The 27,333-nt window shown below is 43.3% G+C and overlaps 1 protein-coding gene across 1 annotated transcript in view; it reads right to left on the reverse strand.

Annotated features, from left to right (window-relative positions):
• LOC117547980 (SH3 and cysteine-rich domain-containing protein-like) overlaps window positions 1–27,333 on the reverse strand; it is a 49,120-nt gene that overhangs the window by 11,111 nt on the left and 10,676 nt on the right. The window contains exons 6-9 of the mRNA XM_034218894.1: window positions 17,484–17,636; window positions 16,617–16,698; window positions 15,772–15,839; window positions 14,339–14,436 (exon numbers count right to left, since the gene is read on the reverse strand). Coding sequence (XP_034074785.1) covers window positions 14,339–14,436; window positions 15,772–15,839; window positions 16,617–16,698; window positions 17,484–17,636 — 401 coding nt within the window. The remainder of the gene's footprint in view (window positions 1–14,338; window positions 14,437–15,771; window positions 15,840–16,616; window positions 16,699–17,483; window positions 17,637–27,333) is intronic.

The raw sequence follows: 27,333 nt of genomic DNA on the forward strand, positions 1-27,333 counted from the left end.
CGACCCCGTGCCGACCCCGTGCGTCAGAGGAGACGCAGGGTGTGCATTCCTCTATCCGTAGGTTTAGATCTGACCTACTGGAAAAATCCCCACGTCCTGTCAGTGTGGGTTCCCCTCGGCAGAGCGACGTTACACACCTCGGTGTTTACAGACGCATCGCTCTCAGGGTGGGGGGGAACATGCATGTCGCAGGCAGTGGGGGGACAGTGGCCGCCTCACATGTCCCTTTATATAAACACGCTGGAATTACTCGCCATATGGAGAGTAATCCAGCACTTCGCCCCGTTGCTGTGGATTCGAACAGACAACAAGACGGCGGCAGCCTACATAAATCGGCAGGGAGGTGTACGATCAGCGCAGCTGCTGGACACAGCCAGACGGCTGTTGTGCTGGGCGCGCACACACATACTCTCGATCAGAGCAGTATATATTCCCGGCGAGCTGAACAGAGGGGCAGACCTCATGTCCAGAGGAGGTCCTCGACAAGGGGACTGGAGCCTCCACCCCGAGCTGGTCTCCCAAGTGTGGAGCAGGTTCGGGAGAGCGGAGGTAGATCTGTTCGCTGCACGCGGGAACGCGCAATGTGCTCTCTGGTTCTCCCTGAGAAGGCAGGATCACCCCCCTCTGGGGGTGGACGCGTTCGCACACAGACCTTGGCCCAGGGTGTTACTGTACGCTTTCCCACCAGTCCCTCTGATCCCTCGGTTCCTGGACCGAGTGCAGGACGAGCGACTGATAGCGGTCTTAATAGCCCCGGAACGCACGGGAGCGTCCTGGTTTCCCTGCATACAGCGGATGCTGTCAGGGAGCCCGTGGGAAATTCCGTGGCGGGGGGGTGCTCTCTCCCAGGTGGAGGGAGCAATCAGCGGTCACCCCGTGTTAGGCCAACGTTTGTGGGCATGGGCCCTGAACGGGAACACTTAGAGGGGCTCGGCCTCTCTCAAGATGTTGTGAGTACTATTCAGGGATCTAGAGCCGCGTTGGTGTGTAGGGAAAGGCTTGGACCCTGTTGCGTGTCACCTGCCTCACGTGCTGTCATTCCTCCAGCTGTTGCTGGACAGGAATTTGGCCTATAGCACGATAAAAACATATGCGGCTGCCATTTCTTCATGCCATGAAGGTTTTGGGATCAGCACGGTGTTTAGTCACCCTCTGACAAAACCTTTCCTACGAGGAGTACAGAGACTCAGACCGGTATCACGCGCTTTAGCGCCTCAATGGGATTTGGCTGTAGTGCTGCGCGCACTAAGTAAAGCTCCATTCGAACCTTTGGATCAGGTTCCCCTAAAGTTTTTGTCAGCCAAAGTAGCTCTGCTCTTGGCTCTGACATCAGCTAAAAGGGTGAGTGATTTGTCTGCTCTCTCTGTGGCTCCGTCATGTCTCCAGATCCAAGGAGATGGCAGCTCAGCTGTGTTGCGCCCGAACCCAGATTTTATGCCAAAGGTGATCACAAGCTCGTTTAGCTCGAGAGTGATAACCTTGGATGGCTTCTTTCCTCCTCCTCACACATCAGAGGAGGAAGCCACATCTAATCTCCTCTGTCCCGTGCATGCGCTGGCATGCTATGTTGCACGCACGGCTGCTTTACGCAAATCCCAGCGTCTGTTTGTGCATTATAGAGAGCGCTCATTAGGGCAGCCTCTATCTGCACAGCGCCTGTCACACTGGCTGGGTGAGGCTGTGTCACAGGCATATGTTTCCTCGGGGTTGGATCCCCCGGAAAACATTAAAGCGCACAGCACCAGGAGAATATCAACTTCTACGGCGTTGCACGGAGGAATGACAGTGGAAGACATTTGCATTGCTGCATCTTGGTGTTCACCCTGTTCTTTTATTCGTTTTTATTTGAGGGATTTCTCCCATTCCTCTCTGACACATTCAGTACTGAATAGCCTGCCAGAGTGAGTAATGTCGGGGTTTTTTCAATTGCATGCCCTCTCTCCTGCCTGTCGGCACTTAGAGAGCAGCCTTTTGTTCCCCTCTCTTGATCGTTTTTAACAAGTGAGACTCGATCTCTACTTTTTATAAACGACAGGTAGCCCGAGTAAGCCTACCTTCGTTCCCTGATGGAGAAATATTCATTTTCTAAATGCTATATTCCCTGGGAATGTGATGCTCCATTTTACGCACAGCGAAATGGACATGGGTTATTAACTGAGTAGGTGTGTTTTGTGCTTCTGGTAACGGACGGAACCAGTGGGGCGTAGACTACATCCTGCTTCGCCCTTAACCCAATAGCGATAGCCTTAGAGGGCGAAGCCTTATACGATATAGAACTGGGGTTACGTACTGTAACCCAGCTTCTATGAGTATAGGCGCAGCCCTCTAAGGTTCGGGCCCCACTGGTTCCGCGAATAGCTGAAGAAAAGCTGTTGGAGTGGATTGTAGGGCCTACTTCCTATTTATACGGAAGTGAGCCTGGAGGTGGGGCCCACGTCATAGGTGGGCGTGGAATAAGTCTGTCAGTGCTGCACACGTACAGTGGGGATTACCCAATAGCGATAGCCTTAGAGGGCTGCGCCTATACTCATAGAAGCTGGGTTACAGTACGTAACCCCAGTTATTAAACCTTCTAGGGTGAAAACAAAGTACACCTGTTGTTTCTTAAAGAATAACAGGAAATACCTTGTGAGCATCTCTTTTGAGTGCTGTGCTTCAAAACCACTTAAAATAAAGGTTTGCTGAGATCATTGTCCTTTAAATAATATAAAGACTGAGGAGTGGGTTATCTAATTCTGTATTCTAGCAATGTATAAATGTTCATGATTACAATCACCACACAGTGGAAGGTAATCATGTAATCAGAGTATGTGGGGCCAACTGAAAATAGTCACAAACCTGATTTTCTCACTTAAAATATTCCACTTTTTCCTCCATTTTAACTTTTATGTATTGATTACTGTCTGCAGCAAAACCCAGAGGAGAAATAGGCTCTCATAAGAGAATACATTCAAAGCAAAGCTTGCCAATGGGGGACAGGGAGTGCAAGATCATTTTATTTCCAATGAATTTTTTGAATTGAAGTATTGATTGAAGTATTTTCTCAACGTGTGTGAGAGAGAACAAGTGCACCTCTTGAATCCTAACAGAATACCTGTGGGGATCAAGAGCAAATGGATACTTAGGCTGAAGGACTGCTCATGATAAATGCTCTCTTCCTGAGGGTCTTTACAAAGTATGTCACTGACGAGGCCCTATCAATCATGGTTAAGAAATGAGATACAATCTGGAGCCTGCGTTTCAGATTGTATTCGAGATAATTAGACAGACGCCACATACCGGTATTCAGCTGTTTCTACTTTAAACCTGCATCAACAGTTCCTTAGCCACTCGTGGGCAATGAAAACAAGTTACGACTAAATTGTTAGCAAGGTTTTTAATTTACACATCCCGCAGTTTCAGAGCAACATTTTAATTTATTTTGGAGTCATGTTTATGTTCACATAATGATTGTGAGTTTGTGGACAAAAAGTTAAGTTGAGGAGCGGAGAGTTAAACAATAAGTTAAAAAGTCACTATAAAGCTCTGTAAAGCCAAGAGCAGCTGCAGATCCAGCTTATAATTCTGTGTAGGTTTGTCACTATGAGCGACTCCTTTCACATTTATGATTTGATGTTATTGTCATTCAGAGTAATTCGACTGAATCACGGAGGATGGAGAACTGCAGCTGCACAGCTTTCAACAGCTTAAAACACTTCACTGACAATGATCAGGTGTTTTCAATTAACTGCCAACCAAAACACCCAATGTGACTTTTAAATAGGCCAGCAGACATTTTGACTTGTCACAGTAGAATAATTCACAACTGTGAATAATGCAATTGAAGGCTAAACTTAGCTGCTTTGACTCAACTTTCACTGCGACGTGAACAAAGCAGGGGCATTGTCAGTATTGTTCCTAACACCTGTGCTTTTCCTACTGTCACAAGTTATAATGTCTGCTGTTATAAACGCTCCTAATGGTGTGTTCAGCAGTTAAATGTGGTTAAATGTTGGAACACACATCAACTTTTTGACAGTTTCCCAAGTTCATGCTACAAACAAAGTGTATGCAATATTTCTCTGGACACCAGACTACTAAATAGTCGAAATTAGCGTGTATATAGCTCATGATATTTTATTTTTTTTAAATGTAACTGCCAGTGATGTGCCAGAGAGGTTTGCAGCCATTTTGCCAGCTGTATTTTTTTGATTAGCTGTCTACTTGTAAAGTGGACACAAACTGTGATCATGAAGCAAACCTGATATGAATGATCTGCTCATTATCAAACACCTTGACAAGCTGCAGCTGCTTGATAACGAGCAGGTCATTCCAATCAGGTGTGTTATAGTCGGGAGATATTACATGCAGGTCAGTGGCTCTCAGGAGCCTGGTTGATGAAATTCAACATTTTTATTTTAAAGGTCTATCCTTTTCATTGGTTTGTCTGAAAAGCAATTTGTGTTGTTTTCTCTCCAATATATGTGTTAAATTAGTGTGCATCTGGACCCGGTGACAACATTACCTATTGACGCAGCAACCACTGTAAGTTATATTCTTGTTTAATTAGACTTCTCGGTTTCATTTATTCGACTCTGTATAATTGTTACTGTAGCTAAAACGGCTAAATCGCTTTTGAGAGATTTTAAATCTCAGATCTGCTCAGGCGAAACCTGCTTTACAGCTCTCAGCACTCAAGCCTGCATTATTAACATAGGCAGGGCCAGTCTATTGATTGCGTGAAGTAGAACTGCGTGACTCAGTCATCCTTTAGCTCAAAAAGCATTTAAATACCGCATTTAGAAACTGATGAACTCAGTGTGCATCTGGACCCGGTGACAACATTACCTATTGACGCAGCAACCACTGTAAGTTATATTCTTGTTTAATTAGACTTCTCGGTTTCATTTATTCGACTCTGTATAATTGTTACTGTAGCTAAAACGGCTAAATCGCTTTTGAGAGATTTTAAATCTCAGATCTGCTCAGGCGAAACCTGCTTTACAGCTCTCAGCACTCAAGCCTGCATTATTAACATAGGCAGGGCCAGTCTATTGTCGCCCATCAGCTGTAGATAGTTAACTAATTAACTTCAGCTGTGAGAACTGAGCAATCAGGCGTCCATTTCGGGTAGCTCTTTCCTGGAGCGGCAGCTTCAGCGGCAGACAGGCTAAGACTGACAAAGACATTAGAGTCCTACAGGAGTAAGACTGACAAAGACATTAGAGTCCTACGGGAGTCACGAGGGAGGCAAAGAGGAGGCAAATCCTACTTTGATTGAGCTAAGTATCGTTGGCGTTTTTAATTTTTACTTTTGTTGTTTAGCCCCTCATGCTATAATCATGTGTATTTTCTCCATTCCTGTTCATGTGTCTTCTCGCAATTATCACTGGCCCCGTGTATCTCCTAATCGATATAACCGGCCTGCTCTCGTCTATCCCACGTGCTCCACTGAGATCCAACATCTAGTTTCAGGTGGCCTGTGGAACTGCCAGTCAGCTGTTCCTAAGGCTGACTTCATCTCTGGCTACACCTCCCTGCAGTCTCTGGATTTCCTTGCTCTCACTGAGACCTGGATTACTCCATCCAACACATCCACCCCAGCAGCTCTCTCCACTGCATATTCCTTCTCCCATACACCCAGACCCACTGGCAGAGGAGGTGGCACTGGTCTCCTGCTCTCTCCCAAATGGAGCTTTTCCCTCTTCAAGCTACCTAACTTTACTCCTTCCACCTTTGAGTTCCATGCCGTCACAGTAACCCATCCTATACAGTTAACCATTGTTGTTCTCTACCGTCCACCAGGCGCCTTGGGGGACTTCTTGGAGGAATTAGATCATCTCCTCTCGCACATCCCTGAAACTGGCCCTCCCGCTGTACTTCTCGGAGACTTCAACCTCCAGATGGGGAAGATAGACGAACTAACATCTCTGTTAACCGCCTTTGCTTTCTCACTCTCTCCGTCCCCACCGACTCATAAAGCTGGCAATGTCCTTGATCTCATATTCTCAAGGAACTGCGCTACTTCTAACCTCTCTGTAAACCCGCTCCACACATCCGATCACTTCTTCATTTCATTCTCTCTATCCCTTTCCAAACATAACAAACTAATCTCTTCCCATCCTACACTTGTCCGCCGTAACCTTCGCTCCCTCTCTCCCTCTACCTTTGCCTCGTCGGTGCTCTCAGCCCTCCCTTCCTCTGATTCGTTCCAACTACTGCCTCCAAACTCTGCTGCAGAAACTCTCCTCTCTACTCTCTCATCCACTCTGGACTCGCTCTGTCCTCTGACATCTCGGCAGGCTCGTCAGTCCCCTCCGGCTCCCTGGCTAAATGATGCACTGCGTGCTAATAGAACCGTCCTTAGGGCAGCAGAGCGGAAATGGTGGAAATCCAAACACCGTGACGACCTCCTAACCTATCAAGCTCTCCTCTCCTCTTTCTCTGCTTCGATCTCTCAGGCAAAAAGCACTTTCTTTCAAGATAAGATCCAATCTTCCTATTCCAATCCTAAAAAACTATTTTCCATCTTCTCCACCCTCTTGGACCCTCCAAAAGCTCCTCCCCCCTCCTCACTTCTGTCAAGCGACTTTGTTACCCACTTTGAAAAAAAGGTTAATGATATTCGCTCTTCTTTTTCTGACTCACCTTTACTCACCGCTGGGTCACCAGACCTTCCTTCCACCAACACACTAACCTCCTTTTCCCCTCTCTCTCCAAGTGAGGTTCTTACCCTCATTACCTCTGCCCGCCCTACCACCTGTCCTCTGGACCCTATCCCTTCAAACCTCCTTCAGACTATCGCTCCTGATATTCTACCGTTTCTCACCCATTTCATCAACACTTCTCTAACTTCTGGTCACTTTCCAAACAGTCTCAAGGAGGCAAGAGTAAACCCTCTCCTAAAGAAACCCACTCTCAACCCGTCTGATGTTATAAACTACAGGCCTGTCTCTCTCCTCCCGTTCCTGTCTAAATCACTTGAACGCGCTGTCTTTAAACAACTCTCCTGTTATCTCAATCAGAACAACCTCCTGGATCCGCACCAGTCTGGTTTCAAGGCAGGTCACTCCACAGAAACTGCTCTCATTGCTGTCACGGAGGAACTGCACACTGCCAAAACTGCATCCCTCTCCTCTGTCATCATCCTGTTGGACCTGTCTGCTGCATTCGACACGGTGAATCATCAGATCCTCCTTCGCACTCTCCAAAAACTTGGAGTTTCTGGCTCTGCACTTTCCCTCCTCACCTCATACCTGAAAGACCGTACCTACAGGGTGACTTGGAGAGGGTCTGAGTCCGACCCTTGTCAATTAACTACGGGGGTCCCTCAGGGCTCTGTTCTTGGTCCCCTCCTCTTCTCCTTGTACACAAACTCGCTCGGATCAGTCATTAACCCGCATGGTTTTTCTTACCACTGCTACGCTGACGACACCCAATTAATTCTGTCCTTTCCCCGCTCAGAGACCCAGGTCGTCGCACGCATCTCTGCTTGTCTAGCTGACATCTCTCAGTGGATGTCTGCTCACCACCTCAAGCTCAACCTTGACAAGACTGAGCTGCTCTTCCTCCCGGGAAAAGATTGTCCAACTCTTGACCTGACAATCAACATCGGCACCTCAGTTGTTTCCCCGACTCAGACTGCAAGGAATCTGGGTGTGACCCTAGATAACAACCTGTCCTTCACTGCAAACATCGCTGCTACAACCCGCTGCTGCAGATACACGCTTTACAAACATCAGGAAGATACGTCCCCAGCTGACTCAGAAAGCGACTCAGGTTCTGGTCCAGGCTCTCGTCATCTCACGCCTAGACTACTGCAACTCCCTCCTGGCTGGTCTACCTGCATGTGCCATCCGACCTCTGCAGCTCATCCAGAATGCAGCGGCTCGTCTGGTTTTCAACCTTCCTAAATTCTCCCACACCACTCCGCTCCTCCGCTCCCTTCACTGGCTTCCGGTAACTGCTAGAATCCACTTCAAGACACTGGTACTTGCTTACCGTGCTGCGAATGGATCTGGCCCTTCCTACATCCAGGACATGGTTAAACCGTACACCCCAGCGCGTGCACTACGCTCTGCATCAGCCAAACGACTCGTTGCGCCCTCGCTGCGAGGGGGACCCAAGTTCCCATCGGCGAAAACACGTGGGTTTGCTATCCTGGCTCCAAGATGGTGGAATGAGCTCCCCATTGACATCAGGACAGCAGATAGCTTGCACATCTTCCGGCGCAAACTGAAAACTCATCTCTTTCGACTCCACTTCGAGCGTTAGAACGATTAACGAAGCACTTTTTATACCAATAAAGGACTGGATTACCTAAAGCCAGTTGAGTAGCACTTGAAATGTTTGGCTCTATGAAACCTGATATACTTATATGATTCTGTTTTCTTCAAGGTTGTGTCTTCCTGGTCGAATGTACTTATTGTAAGTCGCTTTGGACAAAAGCGTCAGCTAAATGCAATGTAATGTAAAAATTATACATTTTGGCCATTACAAATGTCATCATTTTTGAAGAAAACTGAAAGCCTTTATTGTCATTGCACACACATGGGTTCTTCTGTGTGAATATTAGTGAAATTAATGAATAAATGTAATTGTGCTTACTTGAGTACTTACTTGCATTAATATGAATGTAAATATTGCAATAGTATGAATTGAAATACGCACTAGTGTATAAGTACTATAATGGAATAAATTAAGTCCTTGTACAAGATCAAATATTGTTCGTGCGGTGTAACGATTTTCTAAATTCTCGGTTCATTATCTTGCGTTTGTTTTGTTGTGACGAGAGAGAGATGTAAGGCTGATCTGTAACATTAGACAGTGGACGTGCATCGCAGGTTGTGAAACTTTCCTTAACATATGCTTTTTCATTTTGATAAGGTTTCTTTCATGGCATACCATAATATGACGAACCATACAGTATATCAGTATGTCATAAAAAATGTCAGAGCATATGGCAAACTTCATACTAAAGTACAAAGGCATAAAAGGGCATAGTTTGTTATAAAAAACCTCATAGTATAATATTTTATTAAAAAAAACACCACAGCATAGTATCTTATATAAAAAGCCATATAGTGTAACAAGTAATATGATGTCATACAAATTGTCATTGTATGTCACAATAACAATTTCATAGTAAAGAATGTCATAGGCATATATCATGAAATTCAGTATAGTTTGTCATAACTAGGGATGGGTATCGTTTGAAATTTATCGATTCCGATTCCGGTTCTGCTTATCGATTCCGGTTCTTATCGATACCCCGTTTCGATTCCAAAATTGTAAAAGAAAGAGGTCAAAAGTTTAGATAACAAAAATATCTTTACTCTTTTAAGCTTTAACTGACATTTTTACAAATAAAAAAATATACATGCAATACAAATGTATTGCACAATAGCTGTGCTTTATTTTAACTGAGCTATGCCTTTGGCAAGCTATTAACAGGCATTACACTGTGCCTTGTCTTTTTATTTTTTAGTGTAGTGGAGCCTCACTTCAGAGCGTTTACCGCGACCCATCTTTGGTGTTATGAAGTGACTGAGCTCGTGAACTGTATACGGGAGGGCGGGGGAGCCTCGCTGCGGGGCAACTGTGGACCTCTGTCGCCTGTCAGCGCAACATGATGCCATTAAGGGCGGTGCCGGCCGTCAGCGTACCGAGCCGGCCGTCAACGGCCCGCTGACGACCGGCCGTTCTGTGATTCTCCAGAACACACAGATGGCCAGTCCGCTATGTATTCCACCGGGTCACCGCGGTGCAGACTGACCCGGTGGAATACAGGGTCTACCGCGTTTAGGAACCGTTAAGCAGAACCGAAATTGTGTATTTTGTATGTACCCGGCATTTTCTTATCGGTTCTCCTCTGGAACCGAGTTTCGGTTCCCAACCCTAGTCATAACGTTATAGTATGGACTGTCATGAAGCTAATTGGTTAATAAGTTGCTAGCGCCATAGGAAGTCGAACAAGCAGATATCAGAATTAGTCATTGATAACATCACAGTGAAAGAGATGAATGGAAAAAAACAAAAGCTTGGAGCAAAAACAAGTGAACGATTTAGAATTTAGAATTTAGAATGATGACATCAGCAAAGCATGATGACACCATCAACTTGTGACTCGATTATGGAACTGTATGTCGTCATCATTCGCTTTGAAGATGACATCATCAAACCTTAGTAAGAACTCAGGGATTCAGACACTTTCATATCGTTATAACCTCAGGAAGAAGACAGTCCAACTTTAAATCTGCTCTGCTGGGACATCTTACAGGAAAAATGAGTTGCTCAAAATCAGATAAGGATGGGCCTGATCCCACAATACTTTACAGCAGTTCCACACGCTTCATTTTATTGGACTTTGTAGGAGAAGGGTCTTTTGGAAAAGTTGCCAAGTGTGTTAATTTGAAAACATCTGAAACAACGGCAATCAAGATCCTCGAAGACGGAAGAGATGCAAATAATGAATTGAGAATGCTTCTACAAATCAAGGGACTTGACCCAGATAAGAATAACTTAGTGAGATACATGGATAATTTCATGTTCCAAGACAAGTATTGCCTAGCCTTTGAAATGCTGGACATGAGCATTTGGGACCTTTATAAGCAGAAGCAGGAACCATTTTCCCTGAACGAAATCCGCCCTATCACACAACAGCTACTTGTAGCTTTTGAAGCCCTGAAGGGAATTGGCATTATTCATACAGACCTGAAACCGGACAATGTCATGCTTGTAAACCACAAGTCTCAGCCCTTCAGGATTAAATTAATTGACTTCGGTTTGGCCCTCCCAGCTTCCGAAGCAGAGGTTGGTATGGAAATGCAACCTATTTCTTATAGAGCTCCAGAGGTGACCTTGGGTCTCCCTATAACTGAAGCCATCGACATGTGGTCATTGGGATGTCTCCTGGGTTCATTGTATTTTAATACCAACTTTTTCCCTGGAGCATCTACATACGACCAGATGAGAGCTATTTGCCAGCTCCTTGGTCAGCCAAAAAAACACCTGCTAGATGCTGGGATAAACACTTCGCAGTATTTTATCAAGGGAAGGGGCTTGACTCCAGGATGGGAGCTAATGACGCCATCTCAGTACAAGATGGTGTCTGGTGTCCAGCCAGAATTTCCAAGTTGGTATTTTGATGATGTTAAAAATTTGACAGGTGCAGTAATGGAGAAGCCAGAGGAACATGACTATGATACGTCTGAAGACAAGATTACATTGTCAGAGGTTATGCGTGAAGACAGGATGGCATTCTCAGACCTCTTAAATGCGTTGTTCAATCTGGATGGTCAGACTAGGATTACGCCCGGACAAGCCCTAGAACACAGTTTTGTAACAATGGTTCACCTAGAAGATAACATGTATTCTAACCCTCATGCATCAGAGGCCTTTGAGATGATGGACATCTGCACCCTGGATCTTTCAGATGCAATGTGTGATCCTCTCAGCGACCCTGAAACTGACATGAAGGCAACTGACGGTGACTCACCCCCTGAGAGTTCTCGATGTGCTGCCAATTCAAACACTGAGAGACCTACCAATGACACAACCTCTCAGGCAGACCCCTGCAATCCTGAACCCCACAACAACGAGTCAGCACCCGCACCACTTCAGGCACAAAATCCCACAATACTTTACAGCAGTTCCACACGCTTCATTTTATTGGACTTTGTAGGAGAAGGGTGTTTTGGAAAAGTTGCCAAGTGTGTTAATTTGAAAACATCTGAAACTACGGCAATCAAGATCCTCGAAGACGGAAGAGATGCAAATAATGAAGTGAGAATGCTTCTACAAATCAAGGGACTTGACCCAGATAAGAATAACTTAGTGAGATACATGGATAATTTCATGTTCCAAGACAAGTATTGCCTAGCCTTTGAAATGCTGGACATGAGCATTTGGGACCTTTATTCGCAAAAGCAGGAACCATTTTCCCTGAACGAAATCCGCCCTATCACACAACAGCTACTTGTAGCTTTTGAAGCCCTGAAGGGAATTGGCATTATTCATACAGACCTGAAACCGGACAATGTCATGCTTGTAAACCACAAGTCTCAGCCCTTCAGGATTAAATTAATTGACTTCGGTTTGGCCCTCCCAGCTTCCGAAGCAGAGGTTGGTATGGAAATGCAACCTATTTCTTATAGAGCTCCAGAGGTGACCTTGGGTCTCCCTATAACTGAAGCCATCGACATGTGGTCATTGGGATGTCTCCTGGGTTCATTGTATTTTGGAATCTGGTTTTTCCCTGGAGCATCTACATACGACCAGATGAGAGCTATTTGCCAGCTCCTTGGTCAGCCAAAAAAAACACCTGCTAGATGCTGGGATAAACACTTCGCAGTATTTTATCAAGGGAAGGGGCTTGACTCCAGGATGGGAGCTAATGACGCCATCTCAGTACAAGATGGTGTCTGGTGTCCAGCCAGAATTTCCAAGTTGGTATTTTGATGATGTTAAAAATTTGACAGGTGCAGTAATGGAGAAGCCAGAGGAACATGACTATGATACGTCTGAAGACAAGATTACATTGTCAGAGGTTATGCGTGAAGACAAGATGGCATTCTCAGACCTCTTAAATGCGTTGTTCAATCTGGATGGTCAGACTAGGATTACGCCCGGACAAGCCCTAGAACACAGTTTTGTAACAATGGTTCACCTAGAAGATAACATGTATTCTAACCCTCATGCATCAGAGGCCTTTGAGATGATGGACATCTGCACCCTGGATCTTTCAGATGCAATGTGTGATCCTCTCAGCGACCCATCTGAGAATGGTGAGACTGATATTGGGGTCACATAAAATCAGTAGTCTTCAGAAACAACCACCAAGTGTGCAGGATGACCACAGGACCTTCAAATACTTTAGCCTGTGCAACCAGGGTTTTCTCCGGGAACTCCGGTTTACTCCCGCTATATAATGATTATGCAAAAAAAAACAATTGGTGATGTGAAATTGTCCTTGTCCTTGTGAATGTTTTAGTATGCGTCAGCCCTGTAACATTGATATGGGTTTGATTTGACCCTAGTGTTTTTATTTAACGTGTTACTGCAATCAATAAAAATGCAAACATTTAAAATGTAAATATATGATTCAATATTTGTCTTGAGAATTGAGGAACAAATTATGATGTAACAACAAGTGATGACTTGTATGTCATGAACAAGTCATGGTAAAGTAGATCATACTGAAAATAAAGATGTTTAAAATATATGTTTTCACAGCAATGTAAAACAGCTTATAATACAAAAATGAAATGACCAAAGCATTTCTTTCAAATCATATATTTGTTTTTCTGTGTTTTACCTTGGTATGGAATAGGACTGATTTCAACTAATAGTATTGGTTTTGACTACTACAGTTCTGGGGAAAATCTGGGTGAACTTCTTGGTGTATAATATAATAAAAATGACATTTCAAAAGACTCTCAGGATAAATCCATGAAGACATGAGATTGACTGATATTAATAGACCCTCATGGCAAAAACACATGTTTTATTAATGAGGCCACTCCAGAGAAAGACATCTTTGAGGATCCTTACCTTCAAAAAGGAAGATAATCAGTTTATTTTCTAAATCTATTCTTGTGTTTTTTCACTCATATTGTTCTCAATGGAGTGATTATATAAGATACAGGGAAGAAACACAGACACACTAATAGACAGAACATTGAATGTCCTGGCATGAAAAGACTGATGAATATTGACATGCAGACAACAGTGTACTTTGTGTTTGTGATCGTGTGCCAAGTCCTTGCACTGTACGACTGCCCTCAGGCATACCGTACGCTACGATTGCATGTCACTGTTTTTTGTTTGTTTTGCAGACTCACATGGCAGTATGTGTGCCACAATTATGTTTCTCAACATACAAAAGGCAACAGTAGTCAATAAATCAATCTGAAAGATATCTCTTTCATTGATGAAGTGTGTATACAGTATGGCATACATACACATAATACAATATGGTTATACTGTTGTAAAATCGAAAAAGATATATACAAGATTACATTATATCTATATTTTGTAATTTGCACAGATGTGTTTGCTTAAAGGTGAAATGAGGAGCTTAATCTTGTAGTGTTGTACATCCTAATGAATCATCAGGATATACGCGTGTGTATGAATGAAACGGAGGTAGATTTAATCTTTCTCCTTCAGAAGGTTTCATCAAATGTATGATTTGATAACACAGGAAATGTCTCAGCCTTTCTGTATACTTTGTTTTCTCCTTAGTTAAGGACATTTTGAAGAGCAAAACATGTTTTAAAAAATATCACTGTGAGCATGTCAGAGTACAGTAAGTCAGCTATATTTCATCTACTGACAGCGAGTGATTTAGTAAACTAACCTCATCTCCAGGTCATGGCTGTCTTGGGGAGTAAAGCTGAACAAGGCCACATAGGTGTTGAGCTTAAGGACATCTTGTTGTAGGTGGATCTGCTCCAACTAAATAACACAGACACACACACAGAAAAACACATGAACACAAACAGATTTGGTTGTCAAGAAGTCTGAAGAAAAAGGAAAACATAGCTGACAAGTTAAACAAAGCTCATAGTCACAAAAATACAATGCAACACCATATTTTCTATTGTCACTTTTCTCGCTTCTTAAAATAGTATGTTGGCATTCACATAGGCAGGAGAAGCCCTTGTTTACTGAACACTGATAGACTGGGCTTATGTTGTTCTGCAATCTGTTCCTTTAATCCACCGTCAACACGAGTGGGAGAAGCAGGATCACGTTTCCATGAACACTCAGGAAGTTAAAACAGGAGAGGGTTGTGGGTGGAGAGGAAGTTGTCAGAGAAGTGTTAGCACAATTAGCGAGGAGACGCGGCGCCACACTGGTGCCCTTCACACCTGCTCCTGGTGGGCGTCTTCTTGATTCATCACCAATAAAAAAAATATAGGGCACAATGTACTTCAAGTCTCTTCCCCGAAAATGGACGGCTGGCATATTGTATTGCAGAGAGGATAGGTGTCTGCATGTGTACCGTTTTATTTCCCATGTATGGTTATTTGTTCATTTTTGTGTTTGTCCAAATATCTGTGTGGCTTTTTCCATTGTTGACAACAGAGATAAACATGTTAAACTATAAAAGTAAACATGATAGATTGCTGCACATAGAAAAAGTGCACAAAGAACATTGATACTGAAAGCACCTCTCCAAAACACTTTGAAAGATAGACAGGAAAAGAGCCGCTTAGAAATCTGCCCATGAAATATTCATGGTTACCCTGCAGGAGGTGCCAAGATATTCAGAGAGGTTTAACCTTTTTCTCCCACCACCAGCATGAATTGTGCAACATTATCACTGCATCTACGGTGTAGAAAATAATACCAGAAACACAGAGCTGCAGATTGAGACGTTACATGACTTCAAAGCTTCTCTCTATCAGTTCAGGCCAGTGCTCTTGTCAGCTCCGGTTTGATTTGTTACAGCAGGAAGAGAAGTTTTCCCTCAGAATCCTGGGAAATCGAGCAGTGACGATTGAGGCGAGGGGCAAAGAGCAGCGAGCTTATTGGAGGCAGAACCGACTGGCTGGGTATTAGTTCTCAGAGTGACCATGAAGAGTTCAGGCACTGGTCAGTAACAAAGTCTGTTCTCAGAGGTTGTCAGACTGCACCAATAATACTCATTACTGTACTGACTGTGAGTCCCAGAATAGCAATCACTGTGATGACCAGACTGCTTCGCTTGCAATTCCTCTAAACACGTATTGTGCATTAAATCTGTAATACAGTATGTACAAAGATTAAAATGGATGTGTTTCTTACCGGCAAGTCGTCAGGACTTCTCTCTGGCTGGAGGTAATGCTCATTTCCGTTCTCGATTACTGTGAAAACTGTATAAAAAAATAAAGACTAAATTAAATCAAATGAATCCAAGAAGTTAGATTGAATTCTACAATAGTAGCTAGTAAAGGCTGCAATGTCTAAAAGATGATATGTTGGACACCAAAAAGACACACTAGGAATAGTTTAAAACCTTACCAGAAACATGGAAGATATTATACATTAAGTTTAATTATGAGAAATTGTGACTGTGTCTGCCTTGTGTTTTCTTCTGTGGTTCACACATTTTCAAACTATCTATTTAAAGATAGTTTATAGTTTTATTTTTTAATGAACTAAAGCACGTTCAAGAAAGCAGAGCAGTGTCATGGCCCAAAGGTGACCCTGGCTCAGAACATAATGTATTCTTTAGTAGGGTCAGGTGGTAATCTCTAAAGGAAAGGGCCAGGTAGGTACTACCTTGGTTGGCTTGAGCATTTACCTTGTCGTCCTTTCCTTCCCTGCCTAGTGAACGCTCCAGATTGTAACGGGTCAGTGCCTTGACCTTCACTGCATAGACTATTGTGCAGCTTTTAAATAAAGAGCTACACACAATGCAGACCACGAAAAAGAGAGGTCCTAATGTTTTTCTACAGGATACTCTATAGCCGGGTCAGAGTTAGGAAACACAACAAAAGGAGCAAAGAAAAGCTTATTTAATGGTTCAACGGAGGACAATTTGATGTCGCAACCTTCTCAGACTCTCTTGGTGGGTGAGCGTGTGTTTACCCTGTGTCACTGCATGGCTGTAATTCAGATGTAATCAATGTACCGCAACAGATACTCACCATCATCGCTGTGTTTTCTCGACAGCTCCTGCCTGCTGCTGTGAGCCACCACTTCCTCTGGAACATTATCCAAGTCATTGGTCTGCAGAAAGAAAAGATAAAACAGATTAGAGATAGGGAGATATATTAACAGAAGACTCTGAGGAGAAAACTAGCTAAAAATGAATCCACTTTCACTGTGTAACCCGCTAACTGCGAGAAAACTGTTTCCTAGTCCGCATTTGGAAAGTATTATCATAACCCCTGTGGAGATCACATTGTCTCTGAGAGCCTACACACACACACACACACACACACACACACACACACACACACACACACACACCACACACACACACACACACACACACACACACACACACACACACACACACACACACACACACACAAACAGCTGCAGTGGACAGGACAGGATGGCCAACAGCTTTCAGATGTCATCTTACGGAGGCACGTATCCAGACATGTTAGCTTACACTAAAAAGTGATAAGCAATGAAAAACAGAGTTCCTTGTGTATTACAGAGATGAGAGGAGGCTGGAGAGTGTAGCCGTACACTACAATCATCCCGGCCATCTTCAGAGCTGTAACATGAGCCTTTGCACCCACATCTCCCTTCATCAGTGCCTGGACCAGAATGCCTTTATTGGTAGTGTTTACAGCCCTGCAGGGGCAGTATCTATTCAGACAATCAGTAACAGTATGTCTGTCGCAGTGAGAAGAAAATATATAGAAAGATACATTACCTTAACTGAACTGTATGTACATTGGGTTTTAACTTAAATAAAAATGGAAGTGTTAGTGATCTGTATTGTTTGTTTGACACCGTTAAGAAAATACACTAACATGATGAATGATCCTTTTTCTTACCGAGTTTCTTTGAGGAGACTCAGAGCCACTGGGCCTCTTGGCTTTTTGTGCCAGCGACGTGCCAAACCTCAAGGCCTCGTACACAGGGTCCACTTTGTTTCCACAGGCTTTAGAAAATAATAAGACAACATTTGAGCTAATGGCAAACATATGTTAAGCTTTCTGATTAGCTATGAGGTGCACTAAAAAACTGAAACGTTGTGTATAATGTCAACAAATGTTACATTACTGTATTGGGTTAGTTGAAACCAAACATATTAAGTTAAGATTAGTTTATTTATATAGCACATTTCAGACACAAGACGAGCCTAATATTTTATATATTATTTCAACTCACTTTCAACTACCCTAATACAGTTATGTGAAATGTGTTACATAATATATTGAATTGATTGTTGTGATTTACAATTCTATCAAAACAAGTTAGAAAATCTTTAAAACAGCAAGTGCAAAAATGGCACCAAAAGAGTTGAGAAAAGTATTTGGTAACACTTTATATTAAGGTACACAAATTAACCATCAACTAGTTGTTAATTAGCATGCATATTAGCAGTATAATGGCTCTCTATTAGTCATTATACAACACTTATTAATGCCGTATTCTACATGACCATATTCTACAAGTAATAAGCCATTAGTTGAGAGTTTTTCCTCAATAACACTCTAATTAGTGCTTATTTATTGCAAGTAAGGAAGTTGTTGTACATGAGTTTTGGTCTTAATATGCGCTGCTTAATATGGGCGTAATAAGGCAGTAGTAGCACAAGAATAGTAATTCTCCCATAATAACACTTAACAAATATGATCTATTCTTATGGAACAAGACATGAAACTATAAGTGTTAATTGTGTCTAAATCAGTGGCGTAGCTGTGGGTGGGCCCGGGTCCACCCACATGCACGTCTGGCCCACCCACAGCCAATCAGCGCTTCATAGAGCAGAGCCGGGAAGCCCAGAAGGAAGTGCCACAAACTGCAGTTCATCTAGTGGCCGACAGGGGATGGATGCAAAAAGGAGCAATTCCCATAGACCCCCATGTTAAAATGCCCAACTTTACAGCAGAAATAAACATGTTTTTAGCCTGGATCCAATACAACTTATTCTGGATATAGTTAGATTCCACCTTCATGACAATGGAATAGGGAGTGCATTTTTTTACCGTGAGTTTTTATAGTAAGTAAAGTAACTTTTGCCGTGAGTGAATGAGCGAGGGGGCGGGGCAGTTTACACACACGCAGCTGCTACATGCAGCAACACACACACGGAGGAGATGGCGGAGAGAACGCGCTCCGAGGTGTGGTTAAACTATAGCCGTGTCGATGTGGACAATACTCGTTACCAAAAGTGCAATAAGAGTTTAGCATGTAAGGGCGGTAACACGAGCAATTTGTCTAAACATTTAGCAAAAGTGCTCCACATTCAGACGGAGAAATGCACCGGGTTCGACTGTCTTTCTAGTAGCTCTGTAGCCCCGTCCACGAGTAACGTTTCCACGTCAGGTGTTATGTATGCTAGCAGCAACACACGGAGCTAACTACATTATACAAACATGGGTTAATGATTAGAGGTAACTGAGTTATTTATTTTGTTAAAGTTTCAGCTATTCTGTTTACAGTTCTGTCATCACATTATTTAATACGATTTGTTAAAACATTGTTGTTTCTTTCGATGTGAAATATTGTTTATTTAATTGAAATAAAAAGCAATGTTAGTTTTGTTCACAATTTGTTTAGTTAGTTTGCCTTAATTTTTTCTCCAAAAGAACCGATAAAAGTAGGTGTTGAAGGACCGGATCGATAAGACAGACATACTTTATTGTCATTTCAACAAGACACAGAGTGTACTATTAAAACGAAATTTCGTTGTACTGGCTTACAGGAACAGGACAATATAAAAACTTGCTAAAATTGTACATAAATAATAGTGACGTGGTGCTGATAAAATTAAAGATAAAGTGTGCGTTTAAAATATAAAGACTTATACATATAAATAAGATAGACATAGGCCTACTATATAACAAATATGTGCTCTTTACACAGCGTAATGTAATCTTTATGTTACTGGTCTACTTGCTGTTCAGCAGTCTGATGGCATGGGGGAAAAAGCTATTGCAGAATCTGGCTGTTCTGCTCTTAATGCTGCAGAACCTCTTGCCGGAGTGCAGCAGGGAGAACAGAGCATGGTGAGGATGAGTGGGGTCTTTCAAAATGTTCTGGGCTTTTGTCAGGGAGCATTTCTGAGCGGTGTCTCTGATGGGAGGGAGAGACACTCCGATGATCTTCTCTGCTGTCCTAACCACTCTCTGCAAAGACTTCCAGTCTTTGGCGTTGCAATCTCTTGACCAGATGGAGATGCCGCTGGTCAGCACGCTCTCTATGGTTCCTCTGTAGAACGTGGTGAGGATGGGAGGGGGAAGCTGTGCTCTTCTCAACCTGTGCAGGAAGTGTAGGCGCTGCTGTGCCTTCTTAAATAGTGATGTCGTGTGAGTGGACCAGGTCAGACTGCTTGTGATATGCACCCCCAGGAACTTGGTGCTGTCTGTAGTCTTCACTGCTGTGCCGTTGATGTGGAGTGGTGGGTGACAGTGCTTTTTGTTCCTGAAGTCGACAATGATGTCTTTAGTTTTATCGACATTCAGGATCAGGTTGTTGGTGTTACACCAGTCTGTCAGATGTTTCACCTCCTCCCTGTAGGCCTGTTCGTTGTTGTCCCTGATGAGTCCCACCACTGTTGTATCGTCCGCGTACTTTATGATGTGGTTGGTACTGAACCTGGAGCATAAGCGCTATCGATAAAAGTAGTAGTACCGTTGTGTACCCATATGTGGATGTCAGTTTTACACACATTCTGAGGCCGCAGTGCCTATGTTTTTGTTTTCACTGCTAATTGATGCTTATGTTCTATTAGTGCATTAAAAAATCATTAAAATCATTAATGAAGTTTCAGCTCAGACCCCACGCTTAATATGTCTCCCCCTGGCCCACCTACATTTCTCCAGGCCCACCCACACAATAATTCCTGGCTACGCCACTAAATAACTCAAAATTAGGTATTTATATCTTATAATATGTTTTGGGGTATTGACAGTTCAGCTACCAATAGCAAGGTGATATTGACCAGTATGTTTCATATTTGCACATTTATATTTTTGTAAAATGTGTACTGAAGGTTAGACCCGGGTACAGGAAGTAGGAGAACGTGAACGGAATATAATGGCAGTAGACATCCATGAGTACACTGCCACTAATTTTCCCTATGCAACCTGAAGAGTAAAAGGGTCAAGTCCGTCAGAAAGCAATGACTGTAAGTGTGAGCCTTACACTTACACTGTAAGGATTAGTAACATGTATTGTGTTTATGTGATGACATGTGGAGATGTTTAAACTCAATGAGAAAATGCGTTAGCATTCGCGCTAGCGTTAGCATACACGGTAGCGTTAGCATACATGCTAGCGTTAGCCATACTAGCCTGTATACATGCTTATTGTACAGCTAGCATTATCTATGTTTACCTTGTTTACACTAAGCGGTCCTAATGTGTTCATCTGTGTATGTTACACTTGCATGTATGAGATCATTAAGTGCCTTGTAACTTCTTTTTTTATAGTTTCACTCCATTTGAATGTCACTGGACTGCAAATAAGTCAATAAAGGAGCATGGCTGCTCATTCCCTGGCTCTCAAAAGAGTTTGGCTGGCTGTTTAATCTATGTTCACACTGAGACAACACAGAGAGAGAACAGTACAACTATTGTGTAAGAACATACAAGCAGGTCACACAGTATGATCACAAATACATAAACTCTGTTAAAAATCAGTTTTTATTAAAAAGTACAGGCTGCATATATGTTCTCAGCCTTGGAGAAACTTGACATGTTTTGGTACATGTATGTGTCTGAACCTCTCTTTAGTGGTTTAGTGGGTTGTTTGTTTTTTTAAGGCTATTTTTTTTAAGGCTATTCATACTGCTATGTAGAGTGAAGAGCCCCTACTATTTTAACAAATACGCCTGATGTCAGGGGCCTCTTACTGTCTACTTCTGCATGTATTCACATTATATGGACCATGTTTACACCTGTTGAAACTAGGGCTGCACGGAACTCAGGCTACAATACAACCATTTTGTTCTGCTCTAACGATTCAATTTATAAATTCTACATCAAAATAGTTCGGTTTATTGTTTCCAATGATAACGTCACCTTAAGTGGAGGAATGCAAACCTGTTTTAAAATGTAAGGTTTTGAATTTCTTTGACATTTCTCAGTAATGACACCCTCAGACGCCCACTATCATTTATGCCAGTGGTTCCCAAACTTTGTTGTGCCCAAGGCACACCAAAGGACAAGTAAAAAATCTCAAGGCACACCTATTGTGAAAAGATAGCCCTTATAACACGTGTTATCACTCATATTATGTAAAGTATCTGTAAATGTGCATAATTATTTACTAATGCCAAATAAAATGTGACAAAGACAACTATATTACGAAATATTTCCGAAATTAATTTGAAACTTTATCAAATTAGGCTTCATCAAAGCAGCAACACACTCATTTACACCAGACAGGTCACAAAATAGAAAATGAGGCAAAGGAAACTCAGCAGAAATTCAGCACAGACAACTGTCAATGCAAGGAAGCTGCATTGTCCATGGTCCGGAACTACAAATTATAAATGTATTACTTTAAAAAATGTAATATATTACACTACTTCGTTACTATCTACATAAAGTAACTCGGTACTTTACTCGTTACTTTCCTCGCCGAGCACGTACAAACTGCGCATGCGTGAGTGGCAATAACTTTCCTTACCAGCAGGCGGCGGTAGTCAAGCCCCCAGGTAGTGCGCCGGACTCAGATGAAAATATTCGTGCTGGCCAAACGGCGGTACTACACTTCCGGTTTGGTTGCCAGGCCCGGAAACACTTTTCCCATTGACTTACATGGGGAAAGAGTGGTCTGTAACTCGTTGGATAATTTTTTAACTAAATAAACTACCCAGTATGAACACTTGTATAGCCCTTATTAAAAAAACATTCGTTCCTCAAGTTGTAAAACATTTGCTAATAACGTTATTCTGAGAGTTATTTCCCTCTGCATTATGAACGCGCATCTAATCCACGGGACCGCGCAGCCCGGCACGTTCACAGGGAGGGTGCTGGAGCCAGGCTCTGGCTGGAGCTTTTGGAGCTACAACGAGCGTTAAAGGCAGAGAGTGAAATTCAGTGAATACACGTAGTTTACAGAGATGCTGTATGAGGAACCAATGTGAGTTGCGTTTATCTTTACCCATGGATGCACAATGGGAACGGATCCATATCGTCTTACTGCCATCCCACGGAGCTGTAATAATGGATATATTGCACATGTTTGCTGTAATTCATTGTCATACTACATGGGCTGTATGATTGAATCTTGTACCGTAAATGTTGTATTAAATGGAGTTAATATTACCGATATCACTAGATCATTACTAGCTAGCCGCTAGCTGCTAAACTGCCGCCTCGTTCATATCAAATCCATGGCGGTAGTGTGTATTTGTCATTTAATACAGGCAACAACCGGAAGACAGAGAAGAAGAATAGACTGCGTGATATAAAAATAATGGGCATACCTCCACCCCTCGATAGTTATCGCTGACTCAGCCATGTTTATGCAGCACTGCACGTGGAGATGTGGACGCGCAAGTCGCGCAGATTACGTACATAAACCTACAAAGTACTGATATAGTAAATTAAAAAATAAATGATTATTTTTGTGTAGTTGTATATTGAAAAAATAATGTATGGTTGTCACAAAATCCCACGGCACACCCGGACTTGCCTCACGCACACCAGTGTGCCGCGGCACACCGTTTGGTAACGGTGGTAACTCAGATGCTTACATGGACTTGTATGTTTTTTTCCTTCATATCTAACAGAAATAAGAGAGAAAGAGATGGGAAAGTGAGTAAAGAGGGATGGGAAGGAGGAGAGATATTTGTGAGTTGCATACTGACTCTGAGTTTTCTCGATTAATAGCTTATATAGACAATACCATGCTTAAATAGACTCCTAAGTTATTATTTCATATGTGACAATATGTAAGAAAAGGGAGGGAAGAGTCAAATTATATTGATAAATTGAGCAATTGATTTCATATTGGAACATTCATTTCTCAAACCTATGTTTTATGGAAGAGGAAATGTACTTCTGATAAACGAATCCTTGATCAAACGGTAAATGGTGAATTAATATAACATCTAGAATCATTGAGAAAGGGTTATTCCACAGGGACTAGCTCACATTTAACTTAAAATAACATTTATCTGCTTTGGACTGATGAGTATATGATTCTTGCATGTTAAATGACTAACACAAACCTTACATTTATAATGTGCATGTCTCAGGAAGGCTCCCAAATCATTCTGAGGGGGCCTATCCTATTTTTGTAATTGAATGATAATGTGCTAATCCATTACCTTGAGTTGTCTGCACTCAGGAAAACATCCCTATCAAGTGTTAACCCAATAACTAGGACAGCTCTGAAGGCCAAGGGTCAGAGAGAGAGGATCACACTCTGCGGCTGCAGAGAGCAACTTATCCACGGGCAAGGAGGTCGTTCGAGATGAGAGGATTCGAATCTTCAACTTTCTGATGAGATGGGATGCTTCTTCATTTTCGCTCGCAGGACGAGCGATGGCTTCAGAGGCTTCATACAAGGTTTCCATGTTTCATTGGAGGAGCAGATGTTTTCATAACCTCTCCCATCACGGGGGGGGGCATCTGGATGTGCCACTTGGAATAGGCAGGTGCACTGCTCTCAAGCAGATAGCAGAAGGAATGCAGGCAGATGAGCCTCTGTTTCACTGGGAGATCATAAAGTGCTCACTGAATTGAGCCACAAAAGCAGAGCAATTGGGGGGGGATTGAGATATGGCGCTCTGATGAAGAAGAGTTTTGAGCCAATCAGCACCTCAGTGCTAATCTACAGATAATTGAGTTATGGCGCTCTGATGAAGAAGAGTTTTGAGCCAATCAGCACCTCAGTGCTAATCTACAGTATCAGGATGCCTTTACACACCAGACATTCTGTGTCATAAAGAGAGGAGGAAAACATGTCTTCTAGCTCTCGTACAAAGATAACATTTGAATTGAATGACCAGATGATTACAGATGTACAATTAATGATTGTTTTTGTATTCCCAATGAACAGATATGTGTTAAATAGTGGTGATAAATATATTTTATCAGATTACACTTTCACACTAAACTAATTAATTAATTGATATTTTCAGATTTATAAGGTATTGGACAATAAGATATTTCTAATATTATAACAGACAATGTTACTATCCTTAATCATTACCAGGTAAGAACAGATGTTTTGATATTGATTACAGTTGATGCTCTGAATAAAGAACAGATGTTTTGATTTTTTCCTTTTCAGGTCGTTATACAATAAAATGTTTGATTCTTCAGATTGTTAAACATTTTGAGAATTGTTTAGTTTTCCCTTCAGATTTTGAGATGACATAATGATTGATAGTTGAAGTCTGATTTATACCTCAATTGGATTTATTATAAATCCTAAATTCTAATTGTGTTTTAATAAGTAATTGCCTTGAAGTAAATCTTTGAGATGTAAGCTGATTTAGAATTTGTGTTTGATGAATGAGATTAACTGAGGGATAAATGATAAAATATCTTATTTTTGAAACATATATTTTGCTGTAATATTGTTGTATTTCACGTGTTTATTATTGTGCTTTTTGACAAATGATGCCAAACACTGAAGAGAGATGATTTTATTATGATTGATTGTATTGATTGATTGATTGTCATGGTGATTGAAGTGTTTTCAATCTTGTTCTACTTTTGATGTAATTAATGTGAGTGAGCCCACACAACTCTGAAGACGCTTATTGACTTAAGTATTGACTGAAATATTCTTTAGACTAATGTTAATTGATTATCATAAATTGATAAAAGGGTGGATCTGTAAAGGAATATTTTGGTCTTGTTAAAGTATATAGAGTTTAGTGATTTGTCCTCGGGAATCTGTTTAATGGTTAAAGTGTATTCCTGCCTGTAATGTGATCCATAGCTTCTCAGGAAGACACAGGTCAAGAGGTCATCTGATGTCTTGTGGGGGAGAAGCTTGGCTCATGTGGGTTTACAATGCAACGAGTCTATGTCTCGACATCTGGCATGCATTAAAGGAAAACCCGCGTGTTTTAGGGCCCTCCTCTTCTCTTTGTATAGATGGGTGCTTGGCGCTTTTGGGGCAGAGTTTGCTGGGATCTTACAGGAGAACTGTGATATGCTGTGAACTCTCCGGGCGCTCAGGCTCTCAATACATATCAGTGTATTGACAGGCGAATCCAGTTTCACTCATTTCATGATTGGCTCAACATTGCTGCAAAGAAGTTTTAACTTCACAATGTTTTGTGGAGTTCTTACCTGACTGGATTTTGGACTTCCTTGAAACATGTGATTCCCGGCCTGCTAGCCCCAGGCATGCTAACTCCATGTCTCCCAATTCCCAACCTGGCACCATACGCCTTGGTGGGTTCCGCCTGAAGTCAACCCGTGCTTCTGCCCCAGTTCCTGCTCCTGTCCAGGAGTTGTATTCCGGAACTTGTCTGGCTTATGGATGTCCACGGAGTATTCAGGCGGCTGCTAAGAGGAGTTGTCGCAAGGCCAGGCTAGCAGCCCGAGCAGCCATGGTTCCAGCTCCAGAACCGGACCTTACAGCCATGTTTGCGGCTCCAGAACCGGACCTTACAGCCATGTTTCCGGCTCCAGAACCGGACCACACAGCCATGATTCTGGCTTCAATTGCGGCCCCCGCAGCCATGGTTCCAGACCCAGCTCTGGCCCCAGCTGCCACAGCCCCATCTCAAGTTTCCTCTCGAGTCCCCTCTCCAGTTCCCTCCTCTAGTCCCTCCTTTAGTCCCTCCTCTAGTCCATCCTCTAGTCCCTCCTTTAGTCCCTGCTCTAGTCCCTCCTTTAGTCCCTCCTCGAGTCCCCTCTCTAGTCCCTCCTCGAGTCCCCTCTCTAGTTCCCCTCGCGAGTCCCCTCTCGAGTTCCCTTCTCTAGTCCCTCCTCTAGTCTCTCCTCGAGTCCCCTCTCTAGTTCCCCTCTCGAGTCTCCTCTCGAGTTCCCCCTTGGTTCCCCTCTCGAGTCTCCTCTCGAGTCACGTCTCAAGTCCCTACCCTATGTCCTGGTCCATTGGAGGTTCCGCTGGGGGTCCTGCCAACTCCATGTCCTGTCCCGTTGGAGGCCCCGTCGACTATTCCTCTGCCGGGGGTCCTACCAATCGTATGTCTGTCCCGTTGGAGGTTCCGCCGTCTACTCTCCTGCCGGGGGTCCTGCCAGCTCCTCGTCCTGTCTCGTTGGAGGTCCCGCCGACTACTCTCCTGCCGGGGGTCCTGCCAACCCTTTGTCCTGTCCCGTTGGAGGTCCCGCCGTCTACTCTCCTGCCGGGGGTCCTGCCAACCCTTTGTCCTGTCCCGTTGGAGGTCCCGCCATCTACTCTCCTGCCGGGGGTCCTGCCAACCCTTTGTCCTGTCTCGGTGGAGGTCCCGCCGACTGCCCTCCTGCCGGGGGTCCTGCCAATCCCGTGTCCTGGTCCTCTTCCGTGGGGGATCCTGCCGAGGTCTGTCCCACCAGCTCCGGTTCCTGTCCGGCCGACACCGGGTCCTGCCCGGCCTCCGGCGCTGTCCCGTCAGCGCCTTCCTGCCCGGCCTCCGGAGCTGTCTAGTCTTCGCCCTCGAGCCCGGCCCCCTGACTTTCCCGGCCGCGGTGGCCTTCGCCCCTCCATAACCCCCACCTTGGACTCTGTCTTGCCCCCGGGCCATCCGCCCGAGTCCCC

The sequence above is a fragment of the Gymnodraco acuticeps genome, unplaced genomic scaffold (assembly GCF_902827175.1).
Source record: "Gymnodraco acuticeps unplaced genomic scaffold, fGymAcu1.1, whole genome shotgun sequence".
Taxonomy (NCBI): Eukaryota; Metazoa; Chordata; class Actinopteri; order Perciformes; family Bathydraconidae; genus Gymnodraco; species Gymnodraco acuticeps.